The sequence below is a fragment of the Mustela erminea genome, chromosome 1 (assembly GCF_009829155.1).
Source record: "Mustela erminea isolate mMusErm1 chromosome 1, mMusErm1.Pri, whole genome shotgun sequence".
In the NCBI taxonomy this organism is placed as follows: Eukaryota; Metazoa; Chordata; class Mammalia; order Carnivora; family Mustelidae; genus Mustela; species Mustela erminea.
In genome coordinates, this window is record NC_045614.1 from 21,901,260 (window position 1) to 21,923,631 (window position 22,372).

General features: G+C 39.1%; 1 protein-coding gene across 14 annotated transcripts in view; it reads right to left on the reverse strand.

The window, feature by feature from the left end:
• PBRM1 (polybromo 1) overlaps positions 1–22,372 on the reverse strand; it is a 129,090-nt gene that overhangs the window by 68,189 nt on the left and 38,529 nt on the right. For 8 of the 14 annotated variants that reach the window (XM_032321768.1, XM_032321763.1, XM_032321790.1 and 5 more), the window contains 8 exons: positions 21,369–21,464; positions 20,643–20,734; positions 16,749–16,962; positions 12,548–12,689; positions 11,334–11,431; positions 9,221–9,265; positions 2,418–2,694; positions 79–184 (listed from right to left, as the gene is read on the reverse strand). In XM_032321768.1, coding sequence (XP_032177659.1) covers positions 79–184; positions 2,418–2,694; positions 9,221–9,265; positions 11,334–11,431; positions 12,548–12,689; positions 16,749–16,962; positions 20,643–20,734; positions 21,369–21,464 — 1,070 coding nt within the window. The remainder of the gene's footprint in view (positions 1–78; positions 185–2,417; positions 2,695–9,220; positions 9,266–11,333; positions 11,432–12,547; positions 12,690–16,748; positions 16,963–20,642; positions 20,735–21,368; positions 21,465–22,372) is intronic. The other 6 variants (XM_032321794.1, XM_032321843.1, XM_032321835.1 and 3 more) reach the window with 1 other exon arrangement.

Sequence of the window (22,372 nt, forward strand, 5' to 3'; positions counted from 1 at the left end):
TTAATGAGACATGATTTCAGTGAGTCAGTAATCTACTCTTGACCGACTGAACTAAGAATGAGCATGAGGCTGCCTTACTCAGCTTGAGTTTGGGAGAAGCCACATCGTCGTCATCGGGCAGCGGGCCCAGCTCTTTCCTTTTATCCTTGAGTAACTTCTCCAGGATGTGTGCGTCGTTGTACACCTGTATTCCATAAATATATTTAAAATTATTTTCTAAAAAATGTCCTATTGAAGTAGAACACTCATCTATAAAGAAGTTTCAAAACACAGGTTAGCCTAGTTGGGAACTAGAGATAAAGCCTGAGACCACTAGAGAGCCATCAGATCACATCTCTGCGGGGTGAGCCTTAGCCTCAAATGGTTTGCTGTTTAAGCTTTCTAGGTGATTCTAATTGCAGACATGAATGCTAAAGTATAGAACTACTGCAGCAGAATCACTGCAAGTTTTTACAGAAGTTCTAAAACATAATTACATGTGTTGCTTTCTTCACAACTCTCTCTTGCACTGGACCTTCAAGGTAGCAGACTTAGCTCAATGGGAAATAAAAATGAAAAAGTATATGAGAGTTGGACAGCAATACTTCAAATACTGTTAAATGGGATTTAATATCAGTCTGAATTCACAATCTGGCCTCTGATCTGTGAAAAGCAACAATCCCTGGCTAGGCTCTCTCTGAAGACTGAAAAAGGGTGGTAATACATAGTCAAAAATAAAGTTACTAACCTAATGGCCCCTACAGTTGCATCACCCTAAGACAGAAAATTTGATCACAAGTACCCTCAGTGCCTACTTTATTTTGTAATAGCAAGAGAAAAGGAAACACATGATTTTAAAGTTACTTTATTTCTGGGAGATAAAGGAAACTCTAAAAGATATATGCACCCTCATCCACGTTCACTGCAGCATTATTACCATAAACAAGACATGGAAGCAACCTAAGCGTCCATTCATAGATGAATGGATAAACACACACACACACACACACAGACACAGAAGAGTACTATTTAGCCATTAAAAAAAGAATGAAATTTTGCATTTGTGACAAAACGGATGGATCGTGAGGGCATTACACTAGCTGAAATAAGTCAGAGAAAGACAAATCTGTATCATCTCATGTACATCTATATTCTGAAAAAACAAAAACCAAAAACAGAAAACCCAAGCTCACAGACAGAGAGCAGATAAGTGGTTGTCAGACATAGAGGTTAGGGCATGTGTGAAATGGATGAAGGGGGTCAAAAAGCACAAACTTATAATTATAAAATAAGTTACAAGGATATAGTGTATAGCCTGGTAACTATAGTTATTAATACTGTACTTCATATTTAAAAGTTGCTAAGAGAGTAGATCTTAAAAGTTGTTATCACAAGAAAAAAATTTTATAACTATGCAAGCTGACAGATGTTAACTAGACTTGTGGTGACAGTGCAATATGTGTAAATATCAAATCATTATGTTGTACATGAAACTATTAGTTACATGTCAATTATACTTCAATAAAAAACACAGATATAGAATATGAAACAAAAATATCAAAGAAGGGAGAATCACCGATAAAGAACTGAAAATCATTTACTTAGAGATGGCTTTCTGATACTGGTAAACCTTTCTGAGGACATCCTGATTCTTTCTTTTTTTTTTTTCTTCTAAAGTCTAATTTTCCTAACATGGTCTTTCTGATAAGCTTTTCTTCCTATCATGCCACCAAATTCTATGGATTCTTACCACACTATGTGCCCTTCCCACTGTTTTTTTTTTTTTTTTTAAAGATTTTATTTATTTATTTGAAAGACAGAGATCACAAGTAGGCAGAGACGCAGGCAGAGAGGAGGAAGCAGGCCCCCCGCCGAGCAGAGAGCCTGATGTGGGGCTCGATCCCAGGACCCTGAGACCATGACCTGACCCGAAGGCAGAAGATTAACCCACTAAGCCACCTAGGCGCCCCGGACATCCTAATTCTTATATAATCATACCATTTTGTGGACTATCCCTAGAGAAGTGTGGCTATTGCTGGTATTAACAATGAGCAAAGACTTTACTGTCGCTGGCTTTCATCTGGGTGCTACGTGCTCTGCATATGCTCTCTTGTTTAAATCCTACAATGGCCCTGACGCAAGTACTATCAGTATCACAAGGGCACAGACGGGGAGAATGAGGCTTGGAAGAAGATGAGAAACTCACATGGGGACTGGAAGAGCAGGATTCAAATTTAAGATGTCAGCTTACAGAGAGTATAAACTTCTAACCTTTGCAATGAACTGCCATTTTAACAATTAAGAAAAGACAAAGCATTAAGCTAACCACTGAGAAAAGCAACCTAAGTGAGGCCTCTAGATCCGGTCTCTCAAAATGCATTTTACTACCAACACCGAAAAGGAAACGTGCCCACCCCCGGACTCCCCCATAACCTTACCTGGGAGCCCTCCTCATTATAGTGCCTGGCATTCCGGAACATCAGCTTCATGTCTTCTATCATTCCCTCTTCCCCTGCATACTTGTCGTTGCGAATGTTATGTTCAATTATTTTCAAGTCCATTGGCTCCAATATGATTTTATAATAGTCAGGATAGTCCTTTTTGGATGGTTTAACCATAAACAGATCACAAAGTCTTCTGCCTGAACCTGGCTCACGAGCTTCAAGAACAACATTGAATAAGATTTTCATTCGCTGCTTTCTTATGTTCTTTTTACTGTTGAGGGGGGAGGTAGAAAAGGGGAGACATGAGAAGAGGTTCAGTTTTCTTCATGTAGGGATGAACATGAAATGAAAAATTAATCTTGTGGGAAGGTGCTTCGTAATGATTACAATTTACTGATTACATATGCAACAAACACAGTAAACATGCTGACAGTTATAAGCAAATATAGGAGAATTTCTAAATAGTTAAAACACAGTGGCTCTGGCAGGAGCAGCCAATGAACACCAGACAAACCTGTTTAGAATATTTATGAAATGCAATGCTAAAAAAAAATGTTCTCTAACACCCAATGAAAATGAAATTGTTTTCAGTTGAAGTATGTTTTTTTGTTGTTGTTGTTTTTAAGAACACAGCAAAAATGGAATAAAATCACTGATTCCCTGCTGTTACTAACAGTCCTCACTTCAGAAAACTAAAACCAAACACAAAGAGAATGTGCCATCTCTTAAGACAACCATTCTGACACCTGCATACCCTGGTGACCAGGAAACAAAGGGAGGCTATCTGCAAGGCTAGAGTTTTTAGTCTCAGTGGGTACATTTATGTGGTCTAGGTCAGTCCCTGCCTCCTCCAGCTCCATGGGCACGATGCCAACATCCCAACCTAGCTAAAGGAATGAACACTCTGTGGTTCACCTGAGCTCCTGAATAATTTTCATCCTTGAATATGAGTCCCTGTCTTGTTCTCCAGATTCTCCTAGTGAGCTGTGATGCTAAGCGACAGATGTGTGTGTTACGGAACAAAGTCAAGGGACCACAGATTAGAACCCGAGGTAAAGAGGAGCCCAAGAGAACAGATAGGCTGTCTCCTATTTGTTGAGGAAGCTGGCTCAGAGAGGATAAGTGACTTGCCCAAGGTGAGTTTTCCAGTGAATCATTAGAAGAGATGATCTTTCCATGATTTCTGGCACTATCGGTTATGTTTTCAGAACAATGATAAATTCTAGCCAGACTCAAGCCTGCAGTCTCCAGACGAATACTCAAGTAGGTAATAAAAAGACATGATTTATGACTTAATGTCTATTCAACAAACATTTATAAGGTCATATAATGTAGTACTTAGAGATAAATATTTTTTATCTGTTTCCTATCTTATAAATAGAAGGAAGTTCATTTCGGAAGCAAACAACGTGGCTGAATGGATCTCCTACGAAATGGGTCTCCTAGTCTAGTGACTCACTCTACTGCTGGATCATAAAGAGGCCAAAGGCCAGATATTTTCTCTCCGAAGTTCAAAATATGCTTTTTTAAAAAAAGAAACAAAACCCCAATAAAGAATAATTAGCAGATGAGAAAAGAAATATCTATCTTTAAGTCAAGCTTTTTAAAATGTGTCAAATGCCTATCTTCCAAACATCATTGAGCTAAGAAAGTGGTCAGTTAGGAGGAAAAAAGGACCTCTAGGGCACCTGGATAGCACAGTGGGTTAAGACTCTGCCTTTGGCTTGGGCCATGATCTTGGGGTCCTGGGACTGAGCCCCACATTAGGCTCTCTGCTCAGTGGGGAGCCTGCTTCCTCCTCTTCCTCTCATTCTGCCTGCCTCTCTGCCTACTTGTGATCCCTTGTCTGTCAAATAGATAAATAAAATCTTAAAAAAAAAAAAAAAGAAAAGAAAGACCTGTTTCCTGTGCCTTCACAGGAAGTGGCTCTGGGATCATTTCTGACATTTTCTCCTTTTAGTATTTTTGTGTCTCAATGTCAAGTAAGTAACAGATATGTTAGGAGAAGTTTCATTCAGTGTGAACTATTTCCCCAAAGAGGAATCTGGGCACAATGGTATGAGAGCAATAGCCCTCTCAGTCCAGGACTCAGTAAAGGGATAATGGAAGGGGAACTTGGGACAGAGCTCCACATGTGGGCAGAAATTAGAATACAGATGACATTAACCTTCAGGGAGCCTCTAAAGAAAAATTTCAGAATCTGAATTTGGTATCACAGAAATCAAGAACTACTAAAGGGGCACCTGGGTGGCTCAGTCGGTTAAGCGTCTCCCTTTGGCTCAGGTCATGATCCCAGGATCCTGAGATTGAGCCCCACATGTGGCTCCCTGCTCAGTGGGGAACCTGCTTCTCCCTCTCCCTCTGCCTGCTGCTCTCCTTGTGCTCTCTCTCTCGCCAAATAAATACATAAAATCTTAAAAAAAAATACTAAAGATGGTTATGGTTTCTTTAGATCTCACTTGTGTCGGTCAAACTTCAAAATGAAGACTCAGAAATCCCATTCTGAACCTGTGAGCTTAAAAAACTCTCTCCAATAATCAACTCAAAATGAAATTGCTCCTCAATCTGGGAATATCATGCAGAACAATTCAAGGTTTCTTTCTTGGTCCAGGTAAGCTTTCTTCCTTTCCTCGTTCCAGTATATCACCCGCAATCATCACTGGACTTTTCTAGATGAAGCTACAAATACTCTACAAATACAAATCTGAGAGTGGGTCCAGGGCAGTGTTTTTTTTTTAGGATTTTATTTATTTGACAGAGAGAGACAACGTGAGAGAGGGAACACAAGCAGAGGGAATGGGAGAAGGAGAAGCAGACTTCCCATCGAGCAGGGAGCCTGATGCAGGGCTTGATCCGAGAACCCTCGGATCATGACCTGAGCCGAAAGCAGACACTCAACAGAGCCACCCAGGCGCCCCTCTAGGGCAGATTTTTATGAGTTTTTTAAAGAGGAGGGAAAGCTTTTTTACTGAATTTTAGGGAGAATGCCAATAAAGTAAAAGGAGAGTGGGATAGCTCTGAGACCAAGCAGCTTTGAATGGGACATATCCAAAATGTGAAATCTCGGGCACCTGGGCTCCCTACTCCCTACTCCATTGGGCTCCCTACTCAGTGGAGAGTCTGCTACTCCCTCTGGCCCTACCCCTGCTTGTGCTCTCTCTCTCTCAAATAAATATAATCTTAAAAAAAAAAAAGAAAAAAGAAATCCAGATGCCTGGGTAGCTCAGATGGTTGTTTGCCTTCGGCTCAGGTCATGATCCCAGGGTCCTGGGATCGAATCCCACCTTGGGCTCCTTGGGGAGCCTGCTTCTCCCTTTGCTTCTGCCCCCTCTCTCTCTGTCTCTCATGAATAAATAAATAAAATCTTTTTTTTTTTTTTAAGATTTTTAAATTTATTTATTTGACAGAGAGAGTGAGCATAGGCAGATAGAGTGGCAGGCAGAGGAAGAAGCAGGCTCCCTGTCCAGCAAGGAGCCCGATGTGGGACTCGATCCCAGGAGGCTGGGATCATGACCTGAGCCGAAGGCAGCTGCTTAACCTAACTGAGCCACCCAGGTGTTCCAAATAAATAAAATCTTAAAAAAAAAAAAAAAAAAGTGAAATCTGAATTTAAGAGACTGAATTTATTTAAGAGACTACTCTGAATTTATTTAACAGACTACTCTAATAACTGAAATGTACTGTTTTAGGATTTTCATTACCAATAGTATCCTCTCCCCATTTGTATCATTCACTATTTACTAGTCATGTGTAATCTCATGTGTAACTGGTTTCCATCCTCAAAGGCAAGCAAAACTTTTGTTGTCTGGGTCACTTACAACCTTCTCTGAACAAACCCAGTTTTATTATTTTGTTGACATCTTTCCTGATCCTTATATTGTTTTTGACACTGAGAACTAATGGCCCATTAGTTTTAATCTATCAGAAAAAAACGGAGTTAAATTTCATTCTCTCCTATAATAACTATATTAGCTTGGGTGGTTAGTGTATTTGCTTTATCTTTTTCCAATATGGATGCTGAACTTTATTATATCTGTGACTTTTGAAAGCAACTTCAAATACTTTCTGAAATGAGAAAAAAATTACAAAAAGACAGAAACCATATTCCCCTATATTGTACTTTATGTTTACTGTTTGCAATGTCACTTTGTTTTTCGGATTCTTCTTAGAACCCCTCTATGTATCTTACCTGTCCTCCTCTCTCAGACCACTAACTGTAAGTTGTTTGTTTACTCCTTCCCATTTTGGGAAAAATGCATTAATCTCAGACCTTGTAACTGGCATACTCATTCTTCTGTTTTTAATCAGCACCCTTAAACATACTGCAGTAAAATGTATCTTAAGGGAGTTCAAAACCAGGGCTGTTTATCATCGTGTACTTATGCGGGCCACATTTAAAAGGGGACACCAACTCAAAAACAGACTTTGTTATAATAAGTATGCAGTTCTAGAATTTTACAGAAGATAGGCCATGATGGGTTCTGTGCTAACAAAATCATTTTACTACAGTGATTCCAACAAATGGAAGTGTCTTGAGAAATGGGTGCTTTTTCTAACTTGCACAAAGATAAGAAGCTGGAAGAGGCTGTGTTCTGAATCAGATTTTCCAGGGCCAGCACTACCACCATCCTCCTGACTCCCAACCCAGCTTGAACCACTGCAATCACTGTCACTTTTTGCTTCTCTTAGTTTATCACCAAGTTTTAGAGGAACCTCCACAGCCCTTCTGGATCTGATCTTTCCTTTAATTTTTTTATGCCATAGTGTTAGTCTTTAACCTCATACTTTGTGGCTGACTATATTCTCAAACGTCCTTAACATTATATTTCCTCTGAAGCTATCACTTATAATTATATGTATTCACATTTGCATATATACACACAAAATTCCCATTTATGGTTATAGCTAACACTTCTTCCGCGTGCCAGGGGCTGTGCTAGTAAAGCACTGTATGTGTGACCTCATTTAATCCTCAAGCTCTAAGAACCAGGTACACTTACTATCCCAACTTTGCAGTTGGAAAACTGGAGGATTACAGGGGTCAAGCAAATACCCAAGGTCACAAAGTGAGCAATCAGAACTAAGACTTGAATCAGCTGATAATCACCAGGCTGCTTTTATGATGTCCTTCCCTTTCCCAAAAGTCAGCACTTACCATGGGCCTCTCTACCCTGTTCATAGGCTCCCAGGTCTCCCAGCATTTAACTCCCTGGTCCTAGAGTTTCAGTGGTGTCTGCTGTTAAGCTAAATAAACCCAAAGGTTCTCTCCTTTACAAGGTTTGCTACATTTACTGCATCTTCACGTCTACAAGGAATAAAACCTTTTAATAAAAATCTTTTAATAAATAATAAATCTTTTCTAATTAGTTTCCCAGGCTAGTAATAATGGACTACAAAAAAAAGAAAAAAAAAGAAATCTCCCGAGCCTTAACATCAATCAATAGGAACTACTTCCAGAAAATAATCAGAGTTGCATTTATTGAGTACTAACTGCATCTAGGCCCAGTTCTAAGGGCTTTAAACACAACAACCACCCAGGTCCTCATGATGACCTTAAGAAAGGTACAGTTACCAACTCTTTTTTCAGATGAAGAAACTGAAGTAAGGCTCAGATCACAGAGCTAATTAGAATAGGATTTGAACTTGGGCAGTTAGGTTCTAGAGCTTGGGGTTATACTACTACTCCAAATGCCCTGGATTTCTATTTCTACTACTACCCAGAGTTAGTGCCATACACATTATGAATGACGTAAGAGAAATATAACCCATGATCTTTTTCTTAAATTTGTGATTTAAGAACATTTTTCTTAAGGAAAATATTAGGAAGACGATAATAATAACACAGTAATTTTGTAGAGTAGACTGCCTATGGGAGTCAGACTACTCTAATAAATGCAGATAACTTTAGAACATCTAAACTGCAAAGAAAAGCATGATAGGGAAATCCTACTTCCTAGAGCTCTTTGGGCAGTCATGCATGTAGTTCTATAAAACTACGTAACTGTGTACCTTGTGCAATTATTCTAAGACATTGCTCCCACACAATTTCAGTTGTTTTCAACCTGCCTTGCTTCCTGGCAAGTAAGTTCCTGGCACAAAGAGGTGACACTTAAACATTTTCCTTTATGGCCTGTAACAGCGGAGTCTGGTGTTCTGTCAGCAAATGACACTCCATGAACGCCAGAAGGCTAAGGTGAAAATAAAAGCACCACACAATGATGACCAGGACTGTAATAAGGCAACTCATAATTTAAAAATCAAAAGTGACATGCAAAAGAATGGATGCTTTCAAAGAACTAAAACATGGGCAAGATCAGAGACTGATGAATGTATTCATGCTTGAGAAGCCCCAACCCAACACACAGGTGCCAACCCAGGCTGACTTCACTTGGACTGTCAGCATTGGTTTTGATCCTTCTACCAGCACCCCCTGGTGTAAGAGACATCCCTGAAAGGGCACCAGCATCTGCCAGCCTCTGGACACTGGCGACACTGTCATATTCTCAGCCTCCACCTTCTGTTGCACAAGCACAACCACAATGACTGGTGAGGGCTTGTGGCTGCTGACAAAGCTAGCAACAAATCGAGGATTCAGAACATACTGAGGCGAAGTAATCCCAAATTTATTCTACTAACTGTACTTCTCAACTATACTGCTTTCTTCACTCATAAAACAGACTGGCACCCAAATAAACTTATTTCACATGCTGACTTCACTTTTCACCTAATCAGTACAGACCATGCCACGGAAGTTATACTTTTAAAAATACGTTTATGCATAAAAAAGGACTGCACACCTGGAGAGCCTCCTGAGACCCAACATCTCACTGTCAAGAGTGTTCCTGGGAAAGCAGAAACAAACATTACATGTAAAGAGAAACAAAACAAGCAACATCGGAGGGTCATGTATAAACCAAATACGGTTGAGAAAAAAGAGGCTTATCCAATCCAAAGGATAAAAGATATTAAGAATACTTGGAACATTTTAACAGGAAAACAGCAGGTAGACTTTTGGGCAAAGGGGTGGGGGAGAAGACTGTACTCACAGAATGAAGAGAACATACATTTTTTTCCATACTTTTTGATATTAGAAAAAAATAAGGCAAAGATAGAATTATACACAGTATTGAGAAGTCAAGTGGTACTTAGAAAACCTGGCCCTGACATCACTGGACAAGCTGACTAGGCAGCTGTGTTTGCCTGAATTCCCGAAAAGTCTATTTCTCATTAGCAAAACCTCGTAACATAACGAGCTACCTCCTAAAAGGCTCGTTAACATTTCTTTCTTTGACACAGTTCAAAGCGTAGGACTCACTTCTCTCAACCTCTTACTCTGTCTACTCATGGCTGTATTTCAAAACCAGGTTATGTTCTTTTATTGCTTTAGCTATGATTTAAATTTGTTCTTCTCTTATTTGTGTTTTTCACTTCCTAGGAAACCTGTTTATAGAGACATTTTATCTGAAGGAGGATTTTATGAATTCAACAACGTAATGCTTCAATTTTCTTTTTGTGGGAGGTTTTAGAGCAATAACTTTCCTGTGATTTACTTGGGTTGTCCCACCAACTATAAGCCACAGAGACAGAGAGGTCATTAAGGATCTGACCTGGGCTAACGCTTCCTCAGAACAGCTGTAATGCTCAACTAGTTTCAGATCTCTTTCCATTCGGTGTTGGCACTAACTGTACCATCACTTTGCCTCCATTACCTTCTTTTGCCTTAGAAGTTTTTATCTTTGATGGGTGACTGATCTGGAAAACACAGGTGATGCTGTAGTAGTTATATAATTACACTCAAAGATGTCCTTGACTTGATGTTTCTGATCTGGTTTCACATTTTTCCTCCGTTGTCCCTGGTATAACAAGGAATTAAGAACTTGGAAGGATGAAATTCATAGGCCAGTAATGGAGGAGACTCACATCTCAGGGTACACCAATCAATTTCGTTACCATGGCATAGCACAGCAGTTACTCCCAAAGCTAAAAAAGTTTTCCCAAAAGCTATTTGTAAGAGGTAAAGATGGGATAGCTTCTCTTTTGTAAACCACTTTTTAAAAGCCTCTGCTCTCAGTGGATCTCTTAATGTTACTAGTGACTTCTTCATTCAACTCTGGATCTACCCCCACTATTAGTAATTAGCTTATTTCTTGTTTGTGGTGTCCTCCCTGGAGAAACTGCTGCTACAAAGATGGTGAGACAGTTAAGGCTGAGGGAGAGTATGGTGTTCGACAAAGATCGAGCCAGAGAAACTCTGTGTGGGAGGCATAGACAAAAGAGTCGCTCTTGCATGATTCTTTATAGGAGTCCAGCTTCAGAATCTGACAGTGAAGAGCCCTTCCACAGAACCCATGAGAGAAAGGAAGGGTGACGGAAGTTCGGAGAAACATGAGAAAGAGAGAAAACCAAACAACTAGCTTAGCATTTTATCAACTACAAGAAGTTATGACTTGGTAGTTTATAATCTGACATCCTTAAAATGGCAAATAAAGATCAGATTAATAAGGAAAACCAAAGACTTGAGAGTATCAATGATTTACTTTGCTGTAGTGATAGTACTGAATATTTTTGCAGTTCACCACGTAGAAATTACCTAAATGAGATTCAAGTGGCTCTCCTGAAATGCCACATTAAAGCAAAATGGCCCAGACAGCCAACAGAGTAACATGCTTTGCCAAGCCCTGTAAGGAGCTGTCACTTTCGTCCTTGCGATCTATAGCCATTCCGGCCCTTGTACCAACAGCAGTGCTGATCATACGATTCACAAATGAATTCTAACAGAAGATCTGTTAGCAAATAATGAGAGCTTGTAAGCAAATTCATACCTGACAGCTTAAAGACACATTTTTCTGCACTTATCAAAAACAAAATAATAGAAAAATAGATGTCTCCATCTATGAGAAGAATATGTACCTTTTTCTTTTGGCACTACCAGCATCAGAGGTGGCTGAAGAAATCATGCTGTCTCCATCCTCAATGTCGTCCCTCCTAGCAAGCTCCTTCTTCTTTGCCTGAAACAGAGCAGACCCTGGGAGTCAAGCTCTCCTGCTGAATGCTCCCAGAATGTATGAATATTAAACAACTAGACATAGCAGATTCTCTTAGAGAAATACAACCACTATAAGATGCACAGAATTAAAGAGTCAGTAAACATTTTCAATAACCTGGTCTGACAAAAGCCTGCACGACCTGTAGAAAAGTAGGTTAAAAACTGGATCTGGCAGATTGAGGACGCAACACTAGCTCAAGTACCAGACTACAAGGGCACTGGCTTGTTCAAAGCTCTGAGGCAAGTTGTAGGAGTGTCCTGCCATTTTTAGGTGAAGCCACTAAAGACAGTTTTTGGTGCCTTGGACTTCTTCAGCGATGCTGTGGCTAAGAAGAAGGTTTAATGCTAGAGGTGAAAGAAGATCTACTTTCAACACATGCATTTTTAAAGACCTTCTGCCAAAGAGCTGAAAGTCCAACCGCTGCAGACTTAGGGAATGCATGCGCAGTGCCGAAAGGAAATACATGAAATGCGCAGCACTGAGGCCAGGATCAATTACACAGAATGAAGATTCTCCAGGGGATCCAAAATCCTTTAGTTGCTTCCTTGCTCTGGGATTCTTTTTCCAGAAAGATTCTACTCAAAACTGACAGACACAATTTGTATTTCGTATCTCTGCCTTTCTTCAAAACGCCTAGATGACCCATGACTTCCCGTGCCCACTAAGACGTGCTCTCAGAAAGGATCTGATGAATTCCTGAACACTGTACGATGATTAGTTACCTTTACCTAGGACCAATTTTGCTACCTTAACAGTCGCAAGTCTAGAACCAAAGAAATAAAATCTACATGATAGAGTACCATCTGCAACTGGAGGGAAACTTCCTGAGGCCCTAAAATTACCTCCCACGCACAAATCCCTGCTTCTTCCACTCACAAGGCTAGCCCAGTCTAAATTATTACTCCTACTCTACATGTTCCTGACAACTCTAAAAAAACATACTCAGCAGTACTTGTAATTGAAACAAATGATGTGATACTGCTGGGAGAAATCACGTATCTTAAAAACACACACTCCCAGTCTGTAGAATTATTCCAGTTGTCCGTACTGCAGCTAAGCAAATCCGGGGGATCATACCTGCATGACCTGCTGCAATTTCAGAACTCGCTTGTAGATGGCTGAATTGGGAACATTATAGCGTTTGGCATTTTCAAACATTAAATTCAGATCACACTCCAAATGATCTAAAGTTTCATATTCTTGGTTCTTTAGTTTTGTTCTGTGAAAGACAAACACAGGGCTACAATTTACATTATGAAAATGATGGAATACCCTTACTGAAAGTTTAGTACAAAAATCCTAACACGCACTAGCTGACCTCTTTACTTGTGATACTGATGAGAGGCCCATCTACCTTCAAGACAGAAAGGAGACAAAAGCACCATTGTATTTAGGCAGTATGACAGTCTACCTGGAAATCCAGAAACATAAGAAATAATAAGAGGACCTACGTGCCAAGGTGGTCAATTACAGAACACATATATTAGCAAAAGTACTAATGTCTGTTAGTGGTTAACATGCAAACCCCAGGAAGAAAAAAAAAATCACGGAGGTTTTAAGATACCTTAATGAAGAACCATGGTGATCTAGCCACTTCTGATAAGAGGCCATTCCAGTTCATGAAGGTTAATGAAAAGAGAAGGTACTCACAAACCATGAAAGGGGATATATATATATATACGTACAACTAAGAGGTTGTAAGATGGCAAGTGAGAGGCAGATACATTAGGGCCCAATGACTACTTTTCTTCTAATACAAACATCTGCAACTAATTATGAAGGCTTAAAATTGACATTACTTATTTTACGTAAGTCTTAAGAATTCTGATATCTTTCAGACACTATGGCTGTTGTTAATACCAACTCTCATAAAGTCCTTTATAAATTTTACTTTAAAGATTTATGTATTTATTATTTCAGAGAGAGGGAGACAAAGCATGAACAGGAGGGGCAGAGCAAGACAGATTCTCAAGCAAACTTTGCACTGAGCACAGAGCCTGACCTGGACATGATCCCAAGATGCTGAGATCATGACCTGAGCCAAAACCAAGAGTCAAATGCTTAAGTGATTGTGCCACTCAGGCATCCCTACATTTTGTTTAAAAAGATTTATTTATTCATTTGAGAGTGTGTGCGCATGGGAATGCACACAGGGAAAAAGAGCAGGGGTGGGGAGAAAAAGACTCTCAAGCAGACTCCCTGCTGAGTGGGGAGGCCATGCAGGGCTTAATCCCACAACCCTGAGATCATGACCTGAGCTGAAATCAAGAGTTGGATGCCTAACCACCTGAGCCACCCAAGTGCCCCATGTCCCTTATACATTTACATGAAGTGAAGAGTCAGTTTGCCCTAACTCTGTATGCACACAGGATAGACTTTTAAATCTTTTGACTTAAGTACTTGTACACTGCTTAGAAAGACATGTACTGCTTAGAAAGACACGAATGTCAGAGAACACCTCGGGGGTAGAGCAAACAACCACGCACAAACTCAGCTCTCAGTACCAGCCTACGTGGCTAGCACTCAGCATTTAAATTACAGCCTCAGACTTACTCCTGCCAACTCTGAGAGTAATTACTCTGAGAGTAATGTGCTGACTATTCTCAATCCCCACAAAGAACAGACGTGGAAGTCAAACTTGTAAATGACAATCTACAATAAACGTGCACACATTTATCAGACTGATGTCCACCAAAATTAGAGGGGGACAGGATAGGCACAAAGGGAAATAAAAGATGGGGATGACAAGCCCCAGCAAAGTGGAAGGTAGCATTTGGGCCACACTGTCTAGCTCCTGCCCACTCTTTCATTTCTGTTGCCTTTTAAATGATTTATTTATTTTAGAGAGAGAAAGAGTGCAAGAGAGCATATGTGCTTGGGGGGCAAGGGGCAGAGAGACAAGAGAGTCCTAAGCAGACTCCTTGCTGGGCATGGTGCCTGAGGTGGGGCTCGATCCCAGGATCCTGAGATCATGACCTGAGCTGAAACAAAGAGCTGGATGCTTAAATGACTGTGCCACCCAGGCGCCCCTCTTTTTGTTGCTTTTGATGACACTCAACTATCATCCTTCCGCCAAAAAATCTTCCTAGGACTGTGCCGTATAATAACTTTAGCCACTAGCCACATGTGGCTTTTTTAAAATTGAAGTAAAATTTAAAATCTAGTTCCTTACTTGTACCAGTCACATCTCAAGTGCTTAATAGTCACATGTGACTAGTGGCTAACATATTGGACAGGGCACAGAAAACATTTCCACCATCATAGAAAGTTGTACTGGGCAGCACTGCTGTAGATTTCCATGTTGCTCTGATGCAGAGACAATGGAAGGTAGGCCAGGTCCTGTCAGGCACCACTGGCCACGTGTCCTTGGAAACGGAGGTAGATTAGTCACGCTAAGAGCTAACCCTTCAAAACTCTAGTGTGCTACCAGCTAAGCCTCAGTCATTTCTGTTCCTCACACTCCTCTCTCTACCTGTGTGCCAGACAACTGTCAAGAAGTAAGTTTAAAAAAGGGGGAAAGGTGCAGAATGACTGACTTAACCAAGCAAGGTTTCTATTAGGAAATTCTAACTTAGGGCGCCTGGGTGGCTCAGTGGGTTAAGCCTCTGCCTTCGGCTCAGGTCATGATCTCAGGCTCTTGGGATAGAGTCCCGCATCGGGCTCTCTGCTCAGCAGGGAGCCTGCTTCCCCCTCTCTCTCCCTCTCTCTCTCTCTGCCTGCCTCTCTGCCTACCTGTGATCTCAGTCTCTCTGTAATAAGTAAATAAAATCTTTAAAAAAAAGAAAAAAAAATTCTAACTTAGAAGAAGGTTGTAGGCAGGTGTTTGGGTTGGCTGAGAATATGTCTTCCTTTACACTAGACTCATTATTTAGACTAAAAAAAAAAAAAAGGCTGAGGGAGAAAAGAAACAAAAGACAAAAACTGTTGAGTTAATGGGGTGCCTGGGTGGCTCAGTAGTCAGGCATCTGCCTTCAGCTCAGGTCATGATTCCAGGCTCCTGAGATGGAGATCCGCCACCAGGATCCCCATTCTGTGGGAAGCCTGCTTCTCCCTCTCCCACTCCCTCCGCTTGTGTTCTCTCTCTTGCTATCTGTATCTGTCAAATAAATAAATGAAATCTTTAAAAAAAAAGATTGTTGAGTTAAAAGGGAATCTCTCAACACCTATAAGACTGTCACTATCTTTTCCAAGGCAAAGAGTATAAAAGACAAATTTCCAAACTATTTTTTTAATGAACGGCAGCTTTAATTTCCATGTTATTTTAAGAGGATCAAATAAACTGACTTCCTGTATCCTATTTGGGTACAAAACCTCCTAAGTTTGCATTAAGTAAAAACACCATAAATTCTACTGATCAAGTGATGAAAACAGAAGTTATAAATACAAAACCATGAAACATTATGTTGTTCGCAATCTCATTTTCTAGAATCCAGCGAGTATAAGAATTTTAATTGCTATTATTTGAAAGGTTAGTTATCTGTCCTGATAAATACCAGCCTATTCTAATTTTGTCTAGTTGAGATATATTTTTACCTTGTCACCTCTGAGTATACTGTAGAACCCAACTCGCACTGTGAGAGTTATGATATTACTTATTTCCTATTATTTTTAATGATGAGGCGGTGGGGTTTCAGTATTCTATCTGAATTCCCAACATTTGTTTTATTGATTGATTGATTGATTGTAGGCTGCATGTCCAGTGTGGAGCTTGAACTCACGACCCTGAGATCCAGAGTCGCATGCTCTACTGACTGAGCCAGCCAGGCAACCCCCAATGACTGTTTTAAACAGAAAAAGGAAACCAAGATGAGCCATCTTTCAGGTACTGTTTCAGCTAATGAATTCCCTAAGAGCTGCCTGTGCTTATTCTGGATTCAACTTTAGATAAAAATTTAAATAGAGTTTAACTGTTGTATTTAAAATACCAATAATTTTTAAAAAATCAATAAAAAGTATAAGCAGAAAGATTTCTGTGCTTTGTTCAGTTGTAAGAAAATGAACATTTAAGTTCTGAGTTGCATGACTCTATAGTCTATAATCTGACACACAAATATATGCCTATCATGTTTTTATTTGCCTTGACTCTATTACAGTATAAATGTGTATTTAATCAAATTTATTTCTCAGTTTTCATATAGAAGTAATAATCAAAATATACTCTAGACATGTGAAAATATTTTTACCTTTAATATGTTTATCCATTTTAGTAAGGAGATACATGTGCCGGCTCAACCACAAGAAAATGGATTTCTATCGAGTAATGTAGAAAGCATCTTACCTGATCTGCTGTAGGGATATAGGCATTTTAATTTGCTGATAATAATCAGGGTATTTTTTCTTTGAAGGCAAATGGAAAAAAGGTTCAGCTATTAGCTGCCCCTGGTTATTCCGACAACTCCTAACTGTGTCATAAAGCTGATAAAAAGGATTTGAAACATCCATAAATGAAGTAATGCTCTCTGCTTCTGATTCTCCTTCTTCATAACGTGCAGCTAAAAAAAAGACAAAAAAGGGGAAGAAAGAACCATGCTTTAAAATAAAGCTCTTTTAACAACCTTCCAAAGTAAGATTTATATGTTTGAGAATACTTATTTTAAAAGAAGAGTTGCCAGCTATCATTAAAGATGCTGTCAGTAGTGCTTAATATAATTGCATATTTACTTAGAGAAATGTTACACAGAAACAGAATAAAGTGTTACACAGAAAACATTATACTGTTTTTTAAAAGTTACAAAAGAGTTTCTCTCTTTAAATGTGCCTTTTTTTTTTTTAAACATTTTATGTATTTATTTGACAGAGAGAGACACAGCTAGAGAGGGAACACAAGCAGGGGAGTGGGAGAGGGAGAAGCAGGCTTCTGGCTGAGCAGGGAGCCTGATGTGGGGCTCAATCCCAGGACCCTGGGATCAAGACCTGAGCCGAAGGCAGACGTTTAACAACAGAGCTACCCAGGCACCCCTTTCTGTTTCTTTCTTGACAGTCTCACTACAGATTTGCCTATTTTATTAATAGTTTTAACAGAAAAACTCTGACTTTATTGTTCTTTTTTACCACAGGTTTCCTTTCTAACAAATTCATTTCTGCTCTTAGCTTTCTTACCTTTTCTTCTAATGTCTCTGCTTTTATCCTCTTATTATTTACTTATGTCAGATGTTTATTAGTTCACTTTTCTTTTTTAATTGAGAGTGAGAGTGAGAGTGAGAGAGATCAGAGGGAGAGGGAGAAGCAGAGTCGCTGAAGAGCAGAGAGCCTCATGTGAGGCTCAATCCCAGGATCCGAGTTGACGGCAGATGCTTAGCCCACTGAGCCACCCAGGAGTCCCTAGTTCATTGACTTTCAGCTGTCTGTTTAGACAGACACATTCAGACCTAACCTGCTCTCCAAAGTACAGCTTTAGCTTTGTCCCCACTCTTTTGATATATACTGTTCTCATTATTGCTATTGTTCAATCTCAGGTAATTAAATTCCTATTATAATTTTTCCTTTTTAAAAAGAAAAACCTAAGCATTTGGAGACTTTTGTATTTCCTCAGTGTTTGGGTTTTTAACTTTTACCTTTTAAAGATTAGGTGTTTACCACAGCTGTATTATGGTCAGAAATAATATCCAACTTTTAAATTGGTTGAAATTTGTTTCATGGCTAAGTATATGATTAATATCTGTGATTGTTTCACAAGAATCAGAGGAATACTTGCCTGTTTATATCCATCTTGTGTCAGCTGAATAGTACCCCCCAATATATCCAAGTCTTAATCCACAAAACTGTGACTATTACCTTATATGACAAAAGAGACTTTGCAGATATGATTGGAAGTTAAGGATCCTGAATTTGGGAGATTATCCTGGATTAAACTCTGAGCACTAAATGTCATTGCAAGGGTCCTTATAAGAGGCAGGCAAGGTCAAAGGAGAAAGGAGACAAGATGACAGATAGAGACTGGGAGTGCTACATTTTGAATAGAGAGGAAGGAGCCATTAGCCAAGGTATACAGGTAGCTTCTAGAAATTAGAAAAAGAGAGGGAATGGTTTATCACCTAGAGCCTCCAGAGGAACACTTGCCTGCCAACAACTTGACTTTAGACTGCCGACCTCCAGAATCAAAGAGAATACATTCGTGTTGTTTTAAGCCACCAAACCAAGCTTATAGTAATTAGTTTTTGCAGGAAACAGGAAATAAACACACTGGTGAGAAATAAGCGCTGTGTATTCAAATAATCGTCTTCACTGGTTTTCTGGCTGCTTATCTAGCAATGGAAAGCAGTGAACTCCCACTCTAGGGCAATGTTTTCACTTTCTCTGCCACCTTCTATCTGGTTGTTTTATGTATTTTAAGTTTTGTAATTTATTTTCCTGCTGAAATAAACCTTTTGTCATTATGAGGTGAATCCTTTCTATCCTTGGTAATGCTTTCTGTTTAAAAGTTCATTCTATCAGAAGTCAATGTAACTATCCTTTGGTTATTATTTGCCCTATGTATCTTTTTCCATCCTTTTACATTAAACTTTCCTGTATTTTGACATTTCAGATGTGTCTCTTGCAATCAGCATACAACCTGATTTAAAAAAAAAATCTAATCTAAAACTGTTATAATTGGCAAATTTGGGTCATTAACACGGATGTGATTTCTGATACAATTTTTGGAGTTGTCTCTCTCAACTTTATACTTTCCACTTGTCCCATTTTCTCTGTTTCTTTTTGCCTTCTTTTCTTATTTTGTTTTTGCAGAGGAGAACTGAAAGGTTGATCTGTTTTTCTGATTCTATCCCTCACCCCATTTCTGTTCTTAGAGTGACTACAAGTGGGCGTGCTTCTCTACCCGCCCTGCGGCCCCGCCCCAGGCTACATAAAGTAGTTGGTCTCTAAAACAAATCACCTCAAGAACACAGGCCACGCTTTCTGAATTTTGGGGGAGGGGGTTCTGAATTCTTATGTCTTCTCTCCATGGGCTCTTGTCCCTCCAAGATCATCAGTTATCCCTTCTTTGCTATTTTAACTGTATCTTACCCCTAAGTTGTTTCCAGCAGCAGGAAGCAGAAACCAAAAAGATTAGAATCTTGGCTAAATCAAGGGTAAACAGCTATGCAGAGCAGCCTGAAAAGATCTACTACATACAGAGCTGACTGGCAAGTACTCTAATAGCTAAGGTTACTAAAGAAGAAAGCTAGTACTATTTATTAGAAAAAAAAACAAACAATAAATGCTTTTTAGGTGGGGTTTCCTTCAATTTGTTATGCTACTTATAAGGTTAATGAAGTAACCAAATGTTAGAAGGAAACCTAAACATAACATGTATGTCACTTTTATAACCAGTGAAAAACAAAGCTAATAAAAACAAATTTTCCTTCAATTTCTGGTAACACGACTTGATTTAAGTTAAAAAGAAATTCTGAGATGAGTGTCAAAAAATTACATCTATACTCTAATAGTAATTTTGAACCTTCTATGCAAGATTTAGTAGAAAATAAGACACACAGGTGGAAAAATCTGTTCTCATACTTGATGATGAAATCTGACAATAGGTCAGAGTAATTTCATGAAATAAATTTTATCTGTACATATAAAAATTGTCTGTAGTAAAATAAAGAACATTACAGCATACTTCAGACAGAGACAATGAAATCAAACATACCTCTACAGCTGTTCTTTGCTATTTAACAGATAGTGTACTTTTACATGGATTTTATTGTCCAATGTCCTGTGTTGAACTTGTTTAAATGACAACTGACTATGGTGCTCTAATTGTAATTTACATCTATCTTTTTTTTTTTTTAAACATTATCTTTAAACCAGAAGCTCTAGCCAGGAAGAAATTATAGCCTACTGAAAATATAAGCCAGTGACCTGGAAATCTAAGATGGTATGAATATCTCCCTCGGGTTTCTCAATGGCGTCACTAGTACTCACTCACTATTTATCATTATACGCTTGAAACCAGGATCTGCTAAAGCTAGTAAATCAACTGTTCTATAGAAGTATTTATTTACTTAGATACAAGATATACCACTAAATAAGGTTTTGATAAGTTGGCCAACGAAAGAGTGCAGTCAAAACACAACAAAACAGCATGTACTCCAAAAACTGACAAACTCCCAGCCAGACCAAAGTTACTGTAACTTTCCTTCACTAGAAGATTCACTGAGAAGGCATTAACTGGTCATGACCTAATACCCACCAGCTAAAGCAGCATCCTCTTCACTTTCTGAGCCATACTGAAGTGCCATGGTAATTGCTGACAAACGACCCCCTTGGACTGTTCTTTTATTACTACAAAGAAAAACAAGTAATCAGAAGACAGGGAAAGAGGTTATAATAATTTGGTTACTTTAGAGGAAACAGGAACTGTTAAGAAAACATTCACATCAAAGAAAAACAATTTCTATTCAACTGTATGCTCAATTTATCCTTGTACTTTTAACAGTCCCCATAAGCAATCTTAGCCAAGACCAATTTTTTCTCTGAAAAGAGAGGGAGTGGTGTAGAAAGCCTAAAGAAGGCTACTTCCAATTGTGTTACTTAAATGCAGCACTACTCCTTATTTTACAAAAATAAAGATTCATTCATCTTTACTGGTTAATTTTCTTCTAAGATGTTCATATCCTACAATGAACACAAATTCTATTTCGAATACAGAATCTTTTAGTATTTTTCCACAATTTATTTTACTGGAAATATTAAACACTCCCTGACAACTTCTGCTTAATCATTTTCCAGAAGTCAGGCAGGTCAGGCCGACTATATAGCACCTCAACCTTTTAAATAAGGGTTATTTGATAACAATTGTCATAATAACCCAATTATACCCCAAAGAATTACTTCCTGATAGCCATCAGGCAAACACTAGTAAGCCTAGCCTCATAAACAAGGTCAGTTCTCAGACTAAACACACTCACTCTCTCACCGGTAATACTTGCTAGTGGGATTTCTCTCTTCACCAAGGCTGCCTTTACTGTGAGAAGGACCTGTCAGCCTGGCTGTAGCCAAATTTGCTGGAGTCCTATCCAGAGATAAGATTAAAAATAAATAAATAAATAAATAAATAAATAAATAGCCTCAGAAAACTGACAGCTGGAATCAGAATGCTAGGTAAACAAAAAAAGGAAGCAAGCATTTTTTTTGTTGTTTTGTTTCTAAGTAGAAATGCTCAAATATTTGAGCCATTACTGTACAGAACACTTTGCTCCAAAATCGCAGGACTCTGCCAAAGAGAAAAGATGAGGGCTGGTCCTGGAGTGCTTATGGTCCCTGCAGTGACCAAGGATCTGGTAATGAAGGAAATGTCAGGGTCAGAAGAAAGCTTTGAAAGCAGCCACCTCAGCTTCCATTTCTTGAAAGAGGCAATGGAATCCCAGAAGTAAGACTTGTTCAAAGTCCTAGTCCTTGCACAAGAAAGAGCCAGGATGAGACTCTGATCTCCTGACATCTGGCTAAATGCTCTTGCTGCCGATATAAATATATACCATTAAATATAACACAAAAATACCATGATATTATATAGATGCTTGCCATATATAATATACATTAATACGTAGTATGTCACATTTAAATATGAATATGTACCTATATAGCAATGAGTAGATAATAGTATTTAACCTCAAAAATTGTTTGTTTTACAAAAAAAAATTTTTTTTTTTAAGATTTTATTTATTTGTCAGAGAGAGAGCAGAGCAGAGTGGCAGGCAGAGGGAGAAGCAGACTTCCCGCTGAGCAGGGAGCCCAACATGGGACTTGATCCCAGGACCCTGGGTTCATGACCTGAGCTGAAGGCAGATGCTTCACCTACTGAGCCACCCAGGTGCCCCCAAACTGTTTTTAAATAAAGCCTTTCAGCTGCAATGGAAGGGTTGAGGAAGAGCTATATCTATTCTCTTCAGAATCACATTATCAACTGTAATTATACTTTTC